Source organism: Aspergillus aculeatinus, assembly GCF_003184765.1.
Source record: "Aspergillus aculeatinus CBS 121060 unplaced genomic scaffold BO66scaffold_75, whole genome shotgun sequence".
NCBI classification, from domain to species: Eukaryota; Fungi; Ascomycota; class Eurotiomycetes; order Eurotiales; family Aspergillaceae; genus Aspergillus; species Aspergillus aculeatinus.
In genome coordinates, this window is record NW_020291544.1 from 28,592 (window position 1) to 47,062 (window position 18,471).

At 55.4% G+C, this 18,471-nt stretch overlaps 7 protein-coding genes across 7 annotated transcripts; 5 read left to right on the top strand and 2 right to left on the bottom strand.

Annotated features, from left to right (window-relative positions):
- Positions 1 to 37: 37 nt before the first annotated feature.
- Positions 38 to 4,481, bottom strand: BO66DRAFT_415692 (DUF3659 domain-containing protein; the record flags this gene model as incomplete). The annotated part of the gene is made up of 6 exons (XM_025649551.1): positions 38 to 562; positions 632 to 1,777; positions 1,808 to 2,321; positions 2,367 to 2,882; positions 3,294 to 3,324; positions 4,172 to 4,481. The coding sequence occupies 6 exons, from the start codon at positions 4,479 to 4,481 to the stop codon at positions 38 to 40; spliced, it is 3,042 nt and encodes a 1,013-aa protein (XP_025498504.1).
- A 268-nt stretch (positions 4,482 to 4,749) lies between these two features.
- Positions 4,750 to 6,085, top strand: BO66DRAFT_463646 (uncharacterized protein; the record flags this gene model as incomplete). Its single annotated transcript, XM_025652420.1, has 1 exon — positions 4,750 to 6,085. Exon 1 carries the CDS (start codon positions 5,018 to 5,020, stop codon positions 6,083 to 6,085), a length of 1,068 nt encoding a protein of 355 aa, XP_025498505.1. The 5' UTR covers positions 4,750 to 5,017.
- A 335-nt stretch (positions 6,086 to 6,420) lies between these two features.
- On the bottom strand, positions 6,421 to 8,070 carry BO66DRAFT_463649 (uncharacterized protein; the record flags this gene model as incomplete). The annotated part of the gene is made up of 3 exons (XM_025652421.1): positions 7,742 to 8,070; positions 7,235 to 7,672; positions 6,421 to 7,124 (listed from the first exon to the last, which is right to left on the bottom strand). Exons 1-3 carry the CDS (start codon positions 7,950 to 7,952, stop codon positions 6,421 to 6,423), a joined length of 1,353 nt encoding a protein of 450 aa, XP_025498506.1. The 5' UTR covers positions 7,953 to 8,070.
- A 671-nt stretch (positions 8,071 to 8,741) lies between these two features.
- On the top strand, positions 8,742 to 10,376 carry BO66DRAFT_396023 (uncharacterized protein). The gene has a single exon (XM_025648367.1). The coding sequence runs from the start codon at positions 8,881 to 8,883 to the stop codon at positions 10,249 to 10,251; it is 1,371 nt and encodes a 456-aa protein (XP_025498507.1). The 5' UTR covers positions 8,742 to 8,880; the 3' UTR covers positions 10,252 to 10,376.
- A 644-nt stretch (positions 10,377 to 11,020) lies between these two features.
- On the top strand, positions 11,021 to 12,688 carry BO66DRAFT_406152 (uncharacterized protein; the record flags this gene model as incomplete). Its single annotated transcript, XM_025649004.1, has 2 exons — positions 11,021 to 12,609; positions 12,667 to 12,688. 2 exons carry the CDS (start codon positions 11,021 to 11,023, stop codon positions 12,686 to 12,688), a joined length of 1,611 nt encoding a protein of 536 aa, XP_025498508.1.
- A 2,495-nt stretch (positions 12,689 to 15,183) lies between these two features.
- On the top strand, positions 15,184 to 16,696 carry BO66DRAFT_424013 (aldo/keto reductase; the record flags this gene model as incomplete). Its single annotated transcript, XM_025650143.1, has 2 exons — positions 15,184 to 16,242; positions 16,608 to 16,696. Exons 1-2 carry the CDS (start codon positions 15,216 to 15,218, stop codon positions 16,694 to 16,696), a joined length of 1,116 nt encoding a protein of 371 aa, XP_025498509.1. The 5' UTR covers positions 15,184 to 15,215.
- Positions 16,697 to 16,698: 2 nt separating this feature from the next.
- On the top strand, positions 16,699 to 17,659 carry BO66DRAFT_360537 (uncharacterized protein; the record flags this gene model as incomplete). The annotated part of the gene is made up of 2 exons (XM_025645008.1): positions 16,699 to 17,207; positions 17,345 to 17,659. Coding segments are annotated over exons 1-2 (750 nt in total), but the record flags the coding sequence as incomplete, so codon positions are not given.
- Positions 17,660 to 18,471: the final 812 nt, after the last annotated feature.

The window sequence follows — 18,471 nt, forward strand, 5'->3', positions numbered from 1 at the left end:
TGATCAGAACAGTCTCATTCGGCCTCTGACCGATCAGTCACTTCTTACCACCAAGCCCCAGCCCCTCTGTTATTTTCCCCAAGCCCAGCCCTTCCAACAGCTTGTCGACCCCCAAGCCTCCCAGCAAACCCGAGAGGAGATTCCCCAATCCGAGTCCGTTGAGTAGTTTACCAACTAGACCGAGCACACCACTCAGCAGGAGGCCCACCGCGGCGATGATCTGAACCAGGGGCTCGGACAACAAAGTCCACAGCGGATTGATCTTCTTCTTAGCATGGGGCATGTCGGCGATCAGAGCCTTTCCTCTCTCGATCGTTTCTCCCACCACCCGAGTCAGCTCTTTGAGCACCTCAGCCAAATGGTGCTCCTCGGGGCTAGCTTCTGCCGATGCACTGCGTGCTTTGGCTTGAGCAGCAATCTGACCATCGGGGTCCAAGGCTCGAAGAGCACCTTTGCACTCCTGCAAGCCATTGCCGGCCTCTTCAATCAACGGCTTGACCTGCTTCACAAGCTGCTCTTCGTCTAGCTCCTCTTTGGGGGTGCTATTGGCTCGCTCAATATGCTATCGTTTTCAACAGAGTTAGTAAGTTGTATGCGTTACCAGTCTGTTTGTTCGAGAGTCTCGACTTACCTGAGTGATCTGTTTGCACAAGGGCTCAATCGAGTCCAGCGTCTGCTGTACAATGGAAGCCATCTTCTTTGCCAGCTCTCTATCCCTTTCTTCACGGGCCTGTTTTTCACGTTCTTCGGGAGACAGCTCCGGCTCCAGCTCAGGCTCAGACTCCGGCTCCGGCTCCGGCTCAGGGGGAATGTTCTCCAAGAGGGTGCATTCACCGATCTTGTTGCCATCATTGTCAACCACATAGCCATTTTCATCGACAGTCCGACCGATCAGGTTGGAGAGTTCGCCTTGGGTCAGCTTGCCGATCACATTGCCATCCTCATCACGGACCTCGCCATCGCGGTTCACTTTCCGACCAGCCATGGGGCTGACATTGCGAGTTGGCTCTTCAGGGCTCCACGGTTCAGCCTGACCGACTGCATTGCCCGATTTATCGAGGATCTCACCGTCTTCATCGACAGCACGTCCACGAAGACGCTGAGGATCACCGCTCACCAAGCGCCCGACAGTGTCACCGTTCTCATCGATCACCAACCCATCCTTGCCCACCACCAAGCCTTCGAGGCCGGAGAAGGGTCCCTCAGGCCGGTCTCGTTCTTCAGCTGGGAGCAGCTCTGCCTGGCCGACTACGCGGCCTGCCGAGTCCCACACTTGACCTTCTTCATCCACTGACTTGCCAGCCAGCTTGCGTGGATTCCCGGCTACCAGCCTTCCATACACCACACCGGCATCGTCGACAACGTTGCCTAGCTTATTCACCTTTTTACCGGCTAAGATCGACAGATCCTCTCCTTCTTCCTCTGGCTCCTCTGGCTCCTCGGCCTCGGCTTCTGATGGCTCTTCCCACGGCTCTGCACGGCCCAATGGATTTCCTCGCCGATCCAGAATATCGCCATCCTCGTCGACTGCACGCCCGCGAAGTTTCCGCGCGTCCCCTTCGACGACCTGGCCTACCCGCCGGCCCTCTTCATTCACGACCCACCCTTCCTCGGCTACATGCAGATCACCCAGGTCGGCGAACGGACCAAGCTCGTCTTCCTCGACCGGGAGAGGCCTCGCCTTGCCCACAACCTTCCCGCGCTGGTCCCAGAACTGGCCTTGATCATCAAGCTGATACTTTCCACGGAAGATCTTCTTGGCATCACCCTCGATCAGCTCGCCAACGAGGGCACCTTTGGAATCAACGATGCCTCCAAACTTGGTGCAGGTGAGCCCTTCGAGGGTGGAGATGTCGGGTAGCTTTGGAGCTTCTTCTTCTCCCTCCTCCCCTTCTTCTTCACCTTCCTTCCGTGCTTCTTCTTCTCCCACCCCTTCTTCTCCTATGCCTTCTCCGACTCCTTCCTCTCCGACTCCTTCTCCGACTCCCTCTTCCACTCCTGCCCCCACTTCTTTATCTCCTGTTAGTTCCTCTTCCGCTCCCTCTTTACCCTCCTTGTCCTGCGCAGACTCTGGGACTGCAAGCCCTTCGCCGGCGATTTCTTCTTCTTCGCCGGGCTGTTGCTCCTGTAGGGTCTGGTCCGCTTCGCTTGCTGGGGGCTCTTCCAAAGACTGATCTGCGTCGCTTGCCTGTGGCTCTTCCACAGGTTGATCGGGCTCGGTTGGAGCAGTGGCGTCCTCCATCTTAATCCCTTCCTGGGCTTGTTCTTGTCCCACCTGATCTTGAGAGACCCCCTCTTCGGAAGTGGGCATATCTGGAAGGCTTTCACCCTGCTCAGATGTCCCCGCATCGAGGGTTTCTCCGGACGCTGGTTCTGCCTCCTTCTCCAGGAGTTGAACACGTCCGATTAGATCCCCATCTTCATCCAGGATTTCTCCGTTTTTGCCGACGGTCTGGCCGACAAGGTCGTCGGGATCTCCCTCGACCACCTCCCCAATCGGCTGCCCCGCCGAGCTCATTATCATGCCCCCTTCCTCGACACTGAGCCCCTCTAGACTTGCTAGGCTGAGCACGCTACCTTGGACATCTTCCAGGCCGGAGCCAGCGGTGTCTTCTTGAGCAGGTACCATGCCCTTGGCTTGCTGGGCGCCCCCGCCGAGCTTACTTTGGGCTTTTTGCGCCGCATCCGAAGAAGACCAGTGGCCCATCGATCTTACGCCCTGGGTGAAACGGCCCAGCCGATCTGCCGCCGTCTTACCCCGGGCCAGCATTGACGAACGCGGAGAAGTCTTGGATCCCCCGGCCTCGGCTCCACCTGAGCCGGACCGCATGCTCTGCCTCTGTTCCTGAGAGCTGTGGGTACTTCCTTCCATCTCGTGAGGACTGATCTCCTCTAGACTGGGCTCATTGTCCTCTGCTGGGAAAGGCCCAGTTCCAGCAGAGTGACTGCCCTTGGAGCTCAGTTTTTGAATCTTGCGGTGGGCTTTCCCCGGGGTTCTTTGGGTACCGGGGTGCGTTGCGGCTTTTTTCACCTCCATGAGTGTTTTGCTTCTGTATGTCTCGCGTTTGAGGATTGAAGATATTGTACTTTCTTATCGCTATTGCTTCTCAGATTTGTGGATCATGCTGTTCATACCTTCAAACTATCCCAACGCTGCCCATGCATTTATAATTGGGTATCTTCAACACTGCTATCACAAGACAAGCCCACTAGTCATCATTGATACGTCACTTACTATTATTGACACGATGAATACGAGGGCCGAATCTTGTGGACACTACGGAAGCCTACACATATCCACGGCACTGGTATCGCGGTCGCTTACTAGCGCTGCAGGTACCCATGGCACAACTCGCGCAGCGAATATACTTTCGGACCATGGAATCTGAGCATAGCAGCGAATAGACCCGATGAACAGTGGTATGATCAGGAGCCTTGGGGGGCGAAAACTTCAAGGTTCTTTGTTTGTTTGTTCTACGTCTGGTTCTCATGATTCATGTCCAGCGGACCATGGATCCTGTACTCTGGGGACTACCTGCAAGGCACGGTGAGTTTTATCCTGATTAGAGAAGATGGACGTCATCGACGGTTAGGTCTTGCGTATGCTTGTGATTGATCCTTCTTGATTAGGTTCAATTATTATGTATGTACAGACAATCATGTTGTGCAATGCACGAGGGCATGAAGTGCGCCATTGCGCTAGTGAGCTCTGCGCTTGGAGCGTCAGTGTGCTAGGTTCCACCTACAATCAAGATCGCACACACCGCGCGAGAAGGGACCGAGGCAAAATTTCTCGCGCCATGCAGAACTTCAATTGACGCTAGACGACCGGAGCTTGGGATTCAATCTTCCAGCCATGCACATTGGGATTACGCACTATAATCAAGACCTTAAAAGCATTAGCAGTGTGCCGCTTTCCCCGGGTAGTCAGGGTTAACCCCAACCCCCCCCCCCCCCCCCCCCCCCCCCCCCCCCCCCCCCCCGAATGCAGCCCATACAGCCTGGCAGGTACGCCGAATACTGCCTGAGAAAAGAACTTACAAGAGCGCCAGAGTGATATCCCCATGGATCTTCGCCTTCAGCTCCACCTCGACATCCAGGTTTAAATCCAGCCGCAGCTTCAGCCCGGTATCTTCCTTCTCGGGCTCCGGCTCGAGCGACCAATCCTGACGGCCTCCTCGCAGCGTCGTCGTGGCTTGTTGTTGTTGTTGCTGCTGCTCCTCGCGCGCGCCGCCGATCGATTCGTCGACTGAGGTTTCGGTATCGGAGGCGGAAGTGACTTGTTCTTGCTGTTGCTGTTGACGTCGCTGTCGCCGGGGCTGTCGCTGCAAGGCGCGCGATGTATCATTGGCTTCTTGGGCCTGGAAGATGTCTTTCTGTTGTTGCTCTTGTGGTCGACGGGGTAACATGGCGGTTTGACCCTGTGCAGTGGTCTCCTCTGCTGCGCTCGCTGGCTCGTCTGGAGGTGGTGTTGTAGCCATTTTCGTTGCGAAGATGTGAGTGTTCTGGAGCAGCAATAATCGAGTCAATTATTGATCGGATCGGCGCAATATATTGAAATCTTGTTCACCAAACGGGAAGAAATTCAGCGTAAGGTGAAAGGAAGGAGGGGCGAAAAAGTATACTCCCCGGGTTGAAAATGCATGACGTCTTGGGGGGTCCCCCTTTTACATCTGCATCAGCTGACAACCCCCGGCCCTAATGCCGCGAACCGCAACCGCAACCGCAACCGCAACAGCCCCCATTCTCGTATTCCTCTGTTGTCCGAACAATACGGGTTCATGGTTCCACAGAACCAATCGTTGGGTTTCAACCTCCTTTATTGGTTTCGCGGATTCCCTCATCGTGACCTCATTTCTGGATCATCCCAGACAAAAATATGGTAGGAATTGTATATCCGTTTAGTGAGGCGGCGGGGGTTTTTTAGTTTATATGGTGCTTCTCGCTTTAGCTTCGGGTATATTTCTAGAGTTTGGATTTGAATCTGCTTCGATACCACTAGGTAGAGAGGGCAACTATGACTGATTCCGCCAAGGATAGTCTAGATGTGAACACCAAGCCTAGTGATACTACCCCCGTGAAGCGCAAACCGCCGAAACTAAGACGCAAACCGCCGGCTGCTGAGGAGTCACCTACTGAGAAGAAAGCTGCGCCTGTTGAGGAGACGTCTAGTGTTGAGAAACCCCCGACCAAGGAGTCAGATTTGGATCAGAAGAAGCCTCCCGAGGAGTCTGGCGCTGAGAAACCTGCGGAGGCACCCCGCAGTGGGAAACAACCTGCTACCAGCGAGGAACTCCCGCCCATCGAAAAGCTTTCTATCTCGGACGAATCGCCCTCTTCTGAGAAGCCCGAAGAGTCACCTCCAGTTGGGAACTCATCCCCACCCCAGGAACCACCGACCGAGGAGCCGTCAAGCCCCGAAGAACAGCTCCTCTCTCCGGAACCCGCTGCAAACGAGACACCCCGGCCCACCGAAGAAGCACCTCCACCAGAAGAGCCCCCGGAACATTCGCACTTAGCAACGCCATTAAACCAACCCGACTCCCCCGCAGAACCCGACCCAATGGCCGACGACGCCAAGTCCGCCTCCTCAATGGACGAGCTCAGCGCGCCGAGCTCCCCGCAACCCGAGCCCGAACACCAACCGGAACCCCAACCCCAACCCCAACGCCAGCGCCAACGCCAGCAACGCCGACAACGCCCCGTGGCCACCCCGCCGCCCCGCGACCCCTCCACCGCATCGAGCTACCGCCAACAACGCCGTCGCGGCCAGCGCAACGCCGGAAACCAGGACCTGCTCCCGCTGGGCTCGCTGGGCGACACCGGCAACCTGACGCGGGGCGCGGGTGAACTCGTCCAGAACACCGCGGGCAAGGCCGTCAGCACGGTGGGCAACACGGCCGGGAAGGCGGTGGGCGGGGTGCTCGGGGGTGGTGGCCAGCAGCAGCAGGTGCAGGGCCAGGGCCAGGAGAAAGGGGGTGGGGGTAAGGAGGAGCAGCTGCGGTTGCGGCTGGATTTGAATCTCGATGTCGAGGTGCAGCTTAAGGCGAAGATTCATGGGGATTTGACGTTGCAGCTTCTGTGAGTTCTGCCCTTGGTTTTTGGTTGGGTGCTGGGTTAGGGTTGAGCTAATTATTTGGGTGTTTAGGAATTGAGAGGTTGGTTGATGGATGGTTAACTTGGGCGGGGTTGTTGGGTTTTGATGTGTTTTTGTGGTTGAGGGCGCGATGGGAGTTTATACTCGGTTCCATTCCGGAGAGTACGGTCTCTTGAGTATGGATGGTGAGTGCGAATGTACATGCGTACTGTAAGCGCGGCTCGTTTTTGCCTTTTCTTTCATGTGTGCTAGTATACATCCATCCTACATATCCCACCTCTCTCAAGGAGTGGTACTACGTATACGTATCCCCGTACAAGCATCTACCCCTCCCCAGAAGATAGCGTAAGCCCTTCCAAAGGTATCTGCTCCTCAGTAGTCTCCTTGCTCGTCGCCTCTCCATCCTCGCCCGCTTCTCGGCCGGAAAACGAGTCATACGCCTCCTCCTCCCCAGACCACTCCCCAGACCCAGAGTCAAAGTCAGAAACATCCCCCTCGCCCCTAGATCCCCCCTCCACCCTGCCGGCCAACACCGCCGCAGCCGCCTCCCCACCGACAGCCGGCACCCGCTCGACCCGCGGCCACCCCGCCGGAACCACACTCGGATCCAGCAAACCCACCTGGACCAACACACTGGCCTGATCCCAGTAGACATGCTCGGAATACAGCCGGCCGTCGCCGCTGCACAGCCGCGCGATGCTCACGACCACGATCCGGACCTCGCGGTGGGTGGGCGGCACGCCCGGCAGGATCCAGTCCATGGGCTGGGAGTGCAGGAAGGTCAGGAGGACCTCGTCGACGACGCGGTCGGCGCCGACAGTGCGGGAGAGCAGCTGCAGGCGCATGGAGGCGGGGCGGTGGGCGTGGAAGTTGGCCGCCCAGAAGTCCTGCAGTGGGGTGTGGCCGGTGGCGCCTTGCAGGGTTGGGGTGTACAGGGCTGCTGGGGGTGGGGCGGTGGTGTTGGCTTCGTTCCCGGAATCAGGGGGAGGAGGGAGGAGGGCGGTTGCGTTGGGGGAGAAGTATCGTGCTTCACGGGGGGAAATGTTAGCCAGGATAGGTGTCTGATGGTTGTTGAGTGCCAATAGGGTGGGTGATTCACAAGTGAGTGAGGCTGGTGCGGTGCAAGGCAAGACCTACCCTCCTGCATCTCATCCCACACCCTCTCCAGATCCACCGCGGCGACCCGCCGGAACCCCCGCTGCAGCGCCCCCAGCGTGCGACTCCACGCCACCTGCGCCGGGATCCGGCTGTACTCCTCGAGATCGTGCTCCGCGAACCCCGGCAGCGCGCCCACGTACGAGAAGGCCGCGTACCCCAGCGCCAGCCGGTCGCCGATCCCCACCCCCGGCCCCACCTGCTTTCGCACCACGGTGGCCTTGTGGCCCGTCTTCGACGGCGGGTGGTGGACGTTAACGGTCTGGTTGGCCAGGTGGACGAGCACCTGCATCGAGGCTGGGTATTGGCTGGCCGGGCCGGGGATCGCCGTCGGGTAGTAGGCGATCAGCGCGCAGAGCTTGTTGGTGTTGGGGAGCTTGAGGTAGTGCGTGAGGCAGAAGGAGGCTGCGTCGCCGAAGCCTATGTTCCGGGGGTTAGTTGTTGTTGTTGTTGTTGATGAGGAGTGGGTCAGAGGGCAGGTATGCTCACTGATGATGGCGTAAACCTCGCTCACGCGCAGATCATGCTTGACGGCATCGAGCGCGGCGATGTAGCTCTTCCGGTCGCTCTGGAAGGGGATGTAGATTACCTGGAAGCCTTCTCGGCGCCAGGTCTGCAGGAATTCCTCGTCGAAGAGCTCGTCCTCGGCGGTGATGCAGAGCTGCGCCGGCTGTGCGGAGGTGGGAGACGGTTGCGCCATGGGGATGGAACAGATATCCGGCTTGGAGTTATGAGGTATTGCCAAAAAACGATTACATTGTACAGTTCAAATGTGCCTGGTAGATTGGTAGAAGTGAGAGTCTTTTCGTGAAGCTACGGAGCTTGTGCTATGAGGTCATTCCTCCCACGCATTGAGCTCGTGTATCTCATAACAAAGCGCGTAGCCGTATGATCCTTACATCTTCATATGGTAGCAAATGAGAAGCTCGGGTGGTCTCGTATTCATGGTTCATGACTGCAGGGTGGCGAATTTGCGCCTGGCCTTAGTTCGCGCATAAATGTCGAGTTTAGCAGCGAGGTAGGAACCGGACTATCTCCAAGATGGATAAAGCATCCGCATTGGTCCTTGCTGTCATCGTTCCTACATTAGCCGATACAATATCTCATGGCCAATGTCTGTGCTGTACGGTACTTGCAGATGGTATATAGGGGCTTGCCTGGACACATTTGAGGTAATAGTAACCCCTGTTAAAATGTCTATGAGTGTCTATGAGAAGGGACCGAATCCATCATGGATCTCAGCTTGACACAGAATAAGGGCTCAATCAAAGCACGCCTAAATCTAAGTACAGTCGCCCAGTACGGGAAGATGTGCCGATGGCCGATCTTGCCATATTAAGTTAGACAGTCGGACACCCGATCTGGAAAAGATCTCGGACACTATGCCTAATCCGGACCAGGCGGAGCTATCCCGCTCTTGGTGTCCGACGCCAAACAACATCAAATAAATAAGCCGAGTCTTCTCATATCAGCCAGCACAGATCACAAACTCAACTGCCTATAACGAAGCTGGTGTATCTGGACCTCCCTTAAAGACCCCTTCTTCCAGACTCCCAATCTCTCACGTATCACTATATCGAAAAATCCGCCGTTGTTGTTCCTACATCGAAGGAATCACCCCCGTAGCCATGGGTGAGGTGAAAAGCTATGAGCTGTCGGATATCGACAAAATGGGCTTCACCAAGACTGTGAAAATCGTTTTCCTCTATGAGTTGCAAGCTACCGTCGACGCAGAGAGCCTAATCTTCGCCTTGCTGGAAGGGATCAGAAACGCAACCCGTCAACTGCCCTTTATGGCAGGAGACCTCCAGCTTAACGAAGCCGGCAAGCTCTGCAGCGTCACCACAGCTGAAAGCGAAGTCGATGTCAACATCCGCCGATTCGAGCCCACAGAATGCGAGCCTTTCTCTGCCTTAGCGAAGGGATCATTCTCTCCAGAACTGGACCTGACCCGGTTTCTGCCAGAAGAGCCAGTCGGCAAACAGCCAGCCTGCAAAATACAAATCGGTGTCATCGACGGAGGACTCACGCTGGGGCTGAGACTAAACCACGCAGCTGGAGACTGGACATCCCTCGACACCTGCCTCTCTCTTATTAGCCAAAGCACCAAGGCACACCTTGGAGGCCAGGCGATGCCCACCTACACCCCGGACCTCAACAGAGCCGCGTTCAACACGCCAGCACCGGACCCCGCCATCACCCGAGCAGACCAACTCGCCAAAGTCCCATTCTTCAGCGTGATCGAGAAGAGCCAATTCAAGATCAACCCACCTCCACCCTGCCGGGCAAACATCTACCGGATCTCCGAGCCAACCATCCAACAACTCAAAGCCGAATGCACCCCCCACCTCGACGGAGTCGACTACATCACCTCCTACGACTGCATCTCCGCCCTAATCTGGACAGCCATCACCCGGGCCCGCCTCCACGTCCATCCGGATAAATCCAACGCCCCAACCCGCTTCGTCCACCCCATCGACGTCCGCACGCGCGACCCAGACCAAAAGACCTCGCCCCAGTACTTCGGCAACGCGGTTCTCGGCACCCTCGCCGGCCCGCTGCCCGCCCAGGACCTGATCGCATCCGCCGACGGCGCAACAGACGCCCCCACCCCCGCCCGCAGCCTCGCCACAGCCGCCAGCCTCGTGCGCCGATCGATCTCGCGCATCGACGTCTCCTCCTTCGCCGCCATGACGGGCCTGCTGGCCTCTCTGACGCCGACGGAGACCCTCGCCCCCAATGCCGACTTCGGGGATATGGACCTGTTCATGAACACGTGGTACTCGGGCAGTGTGGAGAAGTACGATCTTGGGGCCGGGGTGGTGCCGGCGGCCGTGCGCGTGCAGGCGGGGATGCCCGGGGCGTGCGCGAGCATCTTGCCGAATTTCTCGCGTGGGGGGCCCCGGGTCTTTGATGTCTATGTGCAGGCGCCGGTGGAGGTGTACGAGGTTCTTCGCGGGGATGAGCAATTTTTGAAGTATTTTGAGCTTGTTGCGTGAGGGAGTTGACTCTGGGCTGTTGAACGATGTTGAACGATGTTGAATGATGTTGAACGTGGATGTTTTTAGATATTGTGTTTTGATCGTCTGGAAATCTAGGCCGAAAAATGAAAATTGAATGTATAGAGCATTGTCGTGGTAACATAGAACTTGCTGAGAGCTTCATCTAACGCATACAGAATCACTGGCTGCGGAAGTTCGGGCTTCCCACGCTCAGTTAGTGAAGGTTTACCGCATTAGCTCCAGCCAGCATCGATCTCTCCTCCAATGAGCCAGTTGACAAAGCCACGGGCCGTACCATGTAGGTGACTTCCTTTATCGTCTGAAAGATACCTCAAACCACTTAGCTATAGTAGCCACACTACCTTAGCCTCAACTGGAGCGTTACCTTGGCTCGTCTCCAGAACTGCCGGAAATCCACTGCTCACAGATAGAGCACACAAAGGCGACACTAGCGAACTGTAGGTAGAGTCCTACAACTCCTCCAAGACAACGGGGAATCTGTGGAATACTCAATTGCTTTTATCATCCAAGCCTTTGTCAGCGATATGATGAGCGACGGGCACAAAGATCGATACCGGTGACCATGCGGGCCAGGACATTGTTCTTCCTACGAACAATGAGCAAGAGAAGGAACCTTACTCTCTGATTGAAGTGGTGAATCCTCCCTCACCTCGACATATAAAAGAGTCAGCTTTGACGCATTTGGCAATGGACCATCCAACCCACTCATATTCGCCTTCAACAGACCTATCAAGACCTTGCTATCATGAAGTACATAGGTGTGTGCAGCTCCCGAGCCCCCGGGATGTCAACCCCAACCCCCATCCACGATGCCGCCGTCCTGTGCCTGACCGCGCTGGCGGAATTCTGGGGCCTGGGCGTCCTGGCTCCGGCGGACGCACTCGGCGACGACGCCTCGCGGGACGCATTCTACCTGGCCGAGGACGGACCGAACACGGTCGAGATCCTCGAGGAGGTGGTCGAGGAGTGCCAGGCGCTGGAGACCATTCTGGAGGAGCGAAAGACCGTTCGAGACGAAGTCGGCAACCTCCCGCCGGAGATGGCGCTGGACTTACTCTGCAAACTGGTCGACCTGGCCCAGGAGTGTCGGGACAAAGGACGCGCCTATGCATCCGAAAGGCAAGTCGACACTGAGACCGCGTTCGACACCACGGCCAAGGATGCCTGGGCGCAGCTGAACGGCCGGTACCGCTGGTGGGGCCATGGCCCGCCGCGCGTGCTTCTGGGGAGTGACTTCAGAGCGTTGCAGGCGCAGGTGGAAGAGGCTCGCGCCTCACGGGGCACGACACTTGGCAACAAAGAAAACGAAATCCTGCCCCCCTGGCTACCCGAGGAACACTCCATCGCCTGGATGCAGATCCTGCAGAAGGCGATGCGGGATGTGGCCGGCGAGGTGCTGCCCCTGATCCGGGAGATGGCGGCGGCGGTGCGACGGACCTGGTTCCGCGAGGCCGATACACATTTCGATCTCCCGCGGCATCGCCAGTTCGACTACCAGTGTATGGCGTATGTCCTCAACCGCAGGCAGGACTATGTGATTGAGAAGGAGCAGCGGCCACCGCAGCGGCCAATCCCGCAGTCACTGCAGGCTCGGAACGAGCTGCTCCAGGACGTGCTGGTGCAACGACACCTGATCGTGAGTAACCTGGTGCGGCGCAACCGGATCCTGTACGCACAGGAGGAGCGCGGGCATGCCGTGTACTCGGCCGAGCAAATGCGGGCAATCAGGGAGCGGGCATTCAAGGACCCCGGCGAGGCCTGGCCCGCGCCGCCCGCGGCCGGGTACCTGCGCGGCTTCTATGAGGACAGGCCCGATGAACTCTGCGTGGAGCAGATCTCGACACACGGTCTCACCTGTCCGGGTTGCCTGGAAGTCCAGCGTCCCGAGGTGGCCCGGTCGTTCGAGGCCTGGAACGCGCATATCGCGGAGGACCTGTGTCCGTACATCTGTCTCGATCCCCAGTGCCGGGACCCCGTGTTTTCGAGCCCCTCGGCCGACGGTTGCGCCTGGAAAGAGCATATGCTCAACGAGCATTGCTCGAAGCTCTCGGCTTGTCCGTTCTGCAGCTGGCCCCCCAATCCCGAGGAGGTCGACCCGGAGCACCTGCTGGCGCATATCGCGATTGAGCTGCAGTTCTTTGCCTTGTTGGCGTTGCCTTGGGCGACGCGTGACCTGCAGAAGAAGAATGCGTTCAAGCAGTGGTATGACCTGCGATACCCCGGCAAAGCAGTGGACAGCCCCTATTACCCCGTCGAGTTGCCTCAGCTCCAGTACTTCTACGAAGATTGTTCTGACGGGGTCTATGAGGAGCTCAGCTCCGAGGCAGAGACAGAGTAAGTCCGCTTCAAATTGTCTGTAATATGCTGTATTCCTGAATTTAATTCTTAAAGATATGTATCAAATTTTGTGTAGGCTGTTCATTCTACTTCAAAAGCCTTCAAAAGAAAAGAAAAAGAAAAAGAAAGAATGTTTGGTCTCTTCCAGTGGAAAGGAGGAAGAAGCGTGAGGAATTGGTCGAAGTCTTGCCGGAAATCATCTACGCTCGCCTAGATTCCGGCCTTGAAACCTAATTCCTCTCGCATCGTCTTTCCCAGGCCTGAGAGAAGCCAACAGTTTGTGCCCTCAAGTAAAAGTAGCGCTAACACTCTAGTATGCTGTCTACAGCATGCCCCTTCCGACCCGCATGACGTTAATAGCAATCTTGCGGTTCACATCTATGCGGGATTTGCAATCTGACCAGTGAGATGTCTGCGTTGTCAGGTTCGAGACCATTGCCGAGTGGGTCATGGCGATTTCTTGTCTGTTTGCTATATTTTGCTTTTCCAAAAGTACAGAATTAGGTTACTCCCGTCGCTTAAACAGCCACCATGCATGCTGGAAACTACGGCGACGGCTGGACTATGCAAGAACGCTCCTGGCGCGTGATGTTGCAATTTGCCTGTTACACCTCAACCTTACCTTTCTTGGTTTCCCCCTTGCCACGAGGCTTGTTAGGCTGATTCTCTCCACAGAGTCACTGAGAAAGATTGCAGTATAGTAGTAATAGTCACGATGACCGCCCAGGCTAGTTGCCGCGGAGCTATGCCCTAAGTCCACGGCTCGACGGGAGCACAACCACCTAACACTGACAGCTGACGAGATTGTATTCATCTCCACGCCAGAAGAGAACACGAATACTCCGATTAGAAATAGCACCAGAGCAAACACACCTGCACAGACACGTTGGGTTCATGCAAAGCGTGCAGAGTGGTCTCGTTCTGAAACACGGTCAACGCCGGCATCCAGCGCTTAGAGCGGCAAAAACGGATATTCCGTCCCCAACGGTTCATCTCGGTGCTCGTGCCCTACTGAGTAGTGCGTGTTTGCTTTGGGTCCCAAAAGTACATGAGTTCCGAGGCTTCGGTGATGCAGCAAGTCTGATTGGTAAATACCCCAGCAGGGTCTTTGTTGCGCGTCGGTTGCCTTTCCTTTTCCTGCTCAGGGGCTGACGATCACCCGACCCGGTACTTTTGTCGAGGGGTTATCGCCAGCAACGGCCGCCGATGGTGCCGCGATAAGCCTTTTTCCTATTCCCGCTGAGCAGTTAGGGGGTTCATCCTGGCGAGGAGAGAGTGATGTGTCGTAGGTTCTTTGGGAGTCTGGATTCTTGATTACTCACCTGCGATTCTACAGGGAGCTGGATTGGTTATAATAGGAGATCGAAGCTGCCTTTATCCAACTTATGGTTTGAGTGTCGAAAGACTCAGATTGAGTGACAGGAGGGTCTTTCAGAATACAGACACAAAGATGAGTAGCAAAGACAAAAAGGTAGGGTAGTGCGAACCTGCAAAGAATTGCTCAAAGGAGCTAACGCAGATAGACACCTTCGACGACATCGAAGCCCCATGAAAAGACAGCACCACAGCGCTCGACCGTGAATGATCAAAACGACCCCACCCTGAGCACCAATCTACATCTAAATCGATCGCCAAAAGCTTCCGAGCAGCGCTCATTCCTAGATATGCACCGCCAGAACCAGGAGCTCAAGGCCATGCTATCGGAATGCAACACCACTCTACAACGGTGCATTGCAGAGCTCGATAAAAGCTTAGTCGAAAAGGAAAAGAAGCGCCGGAGATAACGAAGGCCGACTATGCTACAATCTTGTGACGATCCATCGAAGACGGATGCCGACGTCATTTTCATAACCTACCTCCCCACATATGCCTCACGGGTTACAGCGAACCCCAACATCGCATGGTCGCTTCTGTTTTGCATTGGAATGACACTGCAACCTATATTTCGGAAGACACTTCATTGTACTGTACAGTCAAACTATAATGGTGACACCGCAGGTTCTTGCTCTGTGTCTGCCTCCGGACCCACTTGAAATGACGAAAATGCTGTACTGAATCATTTGTTGATGTGTAATGTATCACATTTTGTTTCTGAACTCTTTAATAAGCATAGGGGTTTACAATTTGTACTACTCACCCACAAATTCAGTGCTGCTAGGCCTGTAAGATCTATGTTAAGGATATTCAATCACGTGTGACAGGATAAAGTGGATCGACGACCCTAAATGATGACCGATACTAGCCTCTTATCTCCGCCATCCCAACCAGCCATCGCTATCTCCGCCTTCTCCGAAATATCGTCTAAATGCTGACCCGCCCAACCATTGCTAGGTTGTGGAACAGGTTATCCGACTAGTCCACCCAAAAAAGCACGCGGACTCAGCAGGCCTCTTCTCAATTTAGACCTGAGGACCCTGGATACTGATCCCCACTTATAAGGTAAACTGACGTCAATGGCCCCTCTTGCTTAGTTCAATCAGTCAATTCAACCCAGAAGAGCTTGGCACGACATACTATAAAGCCAACCCATCTAGCCAACAGATTGCTCAATCATTGTTTTCACTGAGTTTTATCAGCAACCAGCAACAAGCCAACACCACAAGATGACCGACAAGGCGAGCGACAACAGTCCCCTCTTCCACCACCGCCAACTGGCGCCGGCAGCCGCCGTCCGCGTCTCACCCCTCTGCCTAGGGACGATGACCTTCGGCGGCCGCCAGCAGGGCCGGTACGGCGACTGCACGCGGGAAGACGCATTCGCCATGCTAGACCACTTCTACGAGCAAGGCGGAAACTTCCTCGACACGGCCAGCGGGTACCAGGAGGGCGAGTCGGAAGTGCTGGTGGGGGAGTGGATGGCGGCGCGGCAGAACCGCGACCAGATCGTGCTGGCCACGAAGTACACGACGGCGTACATGACGCACCACCGGGACCGCATCCAGTCCAACTACGGCGGCAACAACGCCAAGTCCATGAAGGTCAGCGTCGAGGCCTCCCTGCAGAAGCTGCAGACCTCGTACATCGACCTGCTGTACGTGCACTGGTGGGACTACACCACCTCGATCCCGGAGCTCATGCACGCCCTCAACGACCTCGTCGTCGCCGGCAAGGTCATCTACCTCGGCATCTCGGACACCCCCGCCTGGGTCGTCACCAAGGCGAACCAGTACGCCCGCGACCACGGGCTCCGCCCCTTCGCCGTCTACCAGGGGATGTGGAACGCGGCGATGCGGGACTTCGAGCGCGATATCATCCCCATGGCGCGGGAGGAGGGGATGGCCCTGTGCCCCTACGGCGTGCTCAACCAGGGCCGGTTCCAGACGCGCCAGGGGTTCGAGGAGCGGGAGAAGCATAACCCGGGCCGCAAGTTCATCCCCACGTCCGAGCACGATAAGAAGGTCTCGGCCGTGCTGGAGGACATTAGCACCGCTAAAGGCGCGGAGATCGTCAGCGTGGCGCTGGCCTATGTGATGCAGAAGGCACCCTATGTATTCCCCATCGTGGGGGGCCGCAAGGTCGACCACCTCAAGGGCAGCGTGGCCGGGTTGAGCGTGGCGCTCACTGATGAGGATATTCAGAAGATTGAGAGTGCGTATCCGTTTGACTTCGGGTTCCCGCACACGTTCCTGAGTGGCTCGATGTTCGATAACTCGACGCCGCGGATGGCGGACAAGCCTGGGGACGTCTGGTTGACCAAGAATTTGGGCAAGTTTGACTGGGTGGAACCGCCCAAGCCGATCAGGCCGCTTCAACAATAGATGCTTGCCTGAGGTTTGCGTGTTGGGGTTTGTTCTGTGCTCGTCCTGCGCGGTCGAGAGCTTGAACTTGACATAGTGTATGAGATTACCAGCGTCACAAGTAGTTCAATTAGAGAAATGGAAGATTGGATCGAAAGAAAGCGTTGTAAAGGACAACAATGCTTCTGCTTTTGCTTGTGATTTTGTAAGTGACTAGGGCTAACGGGTCTGGTGCTAAAAGGGCAAAGTTCCACTCAGACGCTAACCCTCACGCTATACTAATTCCTCTTCCCGCCTTCTCCTCCCGCACCGACCTTACTTTAACCTACTCTCTTCAAGTTCCTTGAACGAGCACTTGAACAGTAAAATCATATGGTCAAAGTCCAACTCCTAGTGCATAGTCCCCGTTCCTGATCAAGACCAATGGACCAAGTCCTCGCCCTCCCGGAGCTCCTCGAGCCCATTTTACTGGCTCTCGATCTCCGAACTCTCCTAACCTCAGCCCAGCGGGTCTGCACCCAATGGCGAAGCATCGTCCAACGATCCTCCTCCTTGCAGGAAAAGCTGTTCTTCAAGCCCCGAGCAACAGCCAAGAGGCATTATTCCCCGGAACCGATCTTCAACCCTCTTCTGACGACAGCCTTCCCCGCAATCTTCCACGCTGTCTCCCCACACCGCGGCCGGGAATTCAACATCGCCGACCTAGAACTCATCACGCACCCGGCCAAGCGAACAGCGTACCTGCGCCCCGAAGCAAGCTGGCGCAGTATGCTCATCCAACAGCCGCCGACATCCTCGTTCGGCATCGTGCAACGCAGTGGCGGCCAACTCGGGTATAGCGGCTCGTATGAAATAATGGTATGCACGCTGCCCCCTTCCAAGACTCGGAAATGAAACCCACTCCGTTCCCCCTTAGATTGGCTGTGAAGGAACACAAGCAGAAATAAATAAGAAAGGAGTAGGGCGAATTCTGCTGATAGTAGACCGTTTTGCAGAAGACGGAAAGTGGTTTGCGCATGGAAGCAGTGTTCGAAGTGCTATTCTTCCACCATGACATCGACGCTTACAACTGCCCCGACGGGATCATCTGGTGGAGCGAGGGCGCTGCGCGGAAGGTCGGGAGGTTGCTCGAGCCCTTTGCGGAGGAGGAGGGCGAGAAGGTAGAACAGCCCGGGGTGCTGGTGCATGTGAGCTTCTTTGCCACTTGTACGTCGACGGAATCTGAGCTGGAGGATGAGGATTATCGGGACGTGCTGAATGCGGTGCGGGCTGGGTACCAGGCGCTGGGGTTAAAGCCGAAGGTCTTGGCGGGGCCCGAGTGGGAGAGGCAGACGTGGGAGTATTCCAGAACTTGGGACTGATATTTGGTAACCTAGTATACGGAAGATGAATGTTTTGAATGAAATGATCTATGGGGGTGTTTCATTGCATTAGAATATGCGAAGCGAGGGCTGGAAAGAATGGTAAGTTACTCTGAGCATTTCTTTACGGATTCTTGCTTGGGGTTGCAGTATTCGACCGGTACTTGAGACATAACTTCTACTCTTCTAGTAGAAAGCTTAGCCGTAATATTTCCACTTGAGTTAGTCAATAAGAGTATAATCTAGCTCTCGTGAAAATGTAAATGATGAGAGTGATGTATCTAGACTAAAAGATACCTGATAATCTATTCCACTTGTCTTCGGGTAAAAGACATAAGGAGAGCATAATCTAGACGACAATAGTCAAGGTAAATCCTATAAATTCATCTTTTTTAGTAATAGATGTTGATTCCAAGTAGATGATAATAAGGATTTAGATTTTTGACTTAAATTTTCATGACAGGAATTTAACCTTCACCGCAGAAAACAAGTCAGATAGCAAAGCAACGCAGGTTATTAGCCTGTTCTACCCATAATCAGTACTTCTTGTACCACACCGACAATATGTAATAACAAGTAACTCTTTCCAAGTACCTCTCAAGTACCCTTCGGAAGTAGATTCACTAGCTTTGTCACCTTTGACCCTGTTATGATAAGGCTCTCAGGGATTCTCAAGCTGATAGGATTTCCTATTTGAAGAACTTTCTACCTCTTCTTTCAGAGCTTTGTAGGATTCACTCAGTACAAATCCTTTATATATA

What these genes read in the sequence shown, in the direction of transcription:
- BO66DRAFT_396023 (XM_025648367.1), top strand. Translation starts at nt 8,881, where the DNA reads ATGGGTGAGGTGAAAAGCTATGAGCTGTCGGATATCGACAAAATGGGC.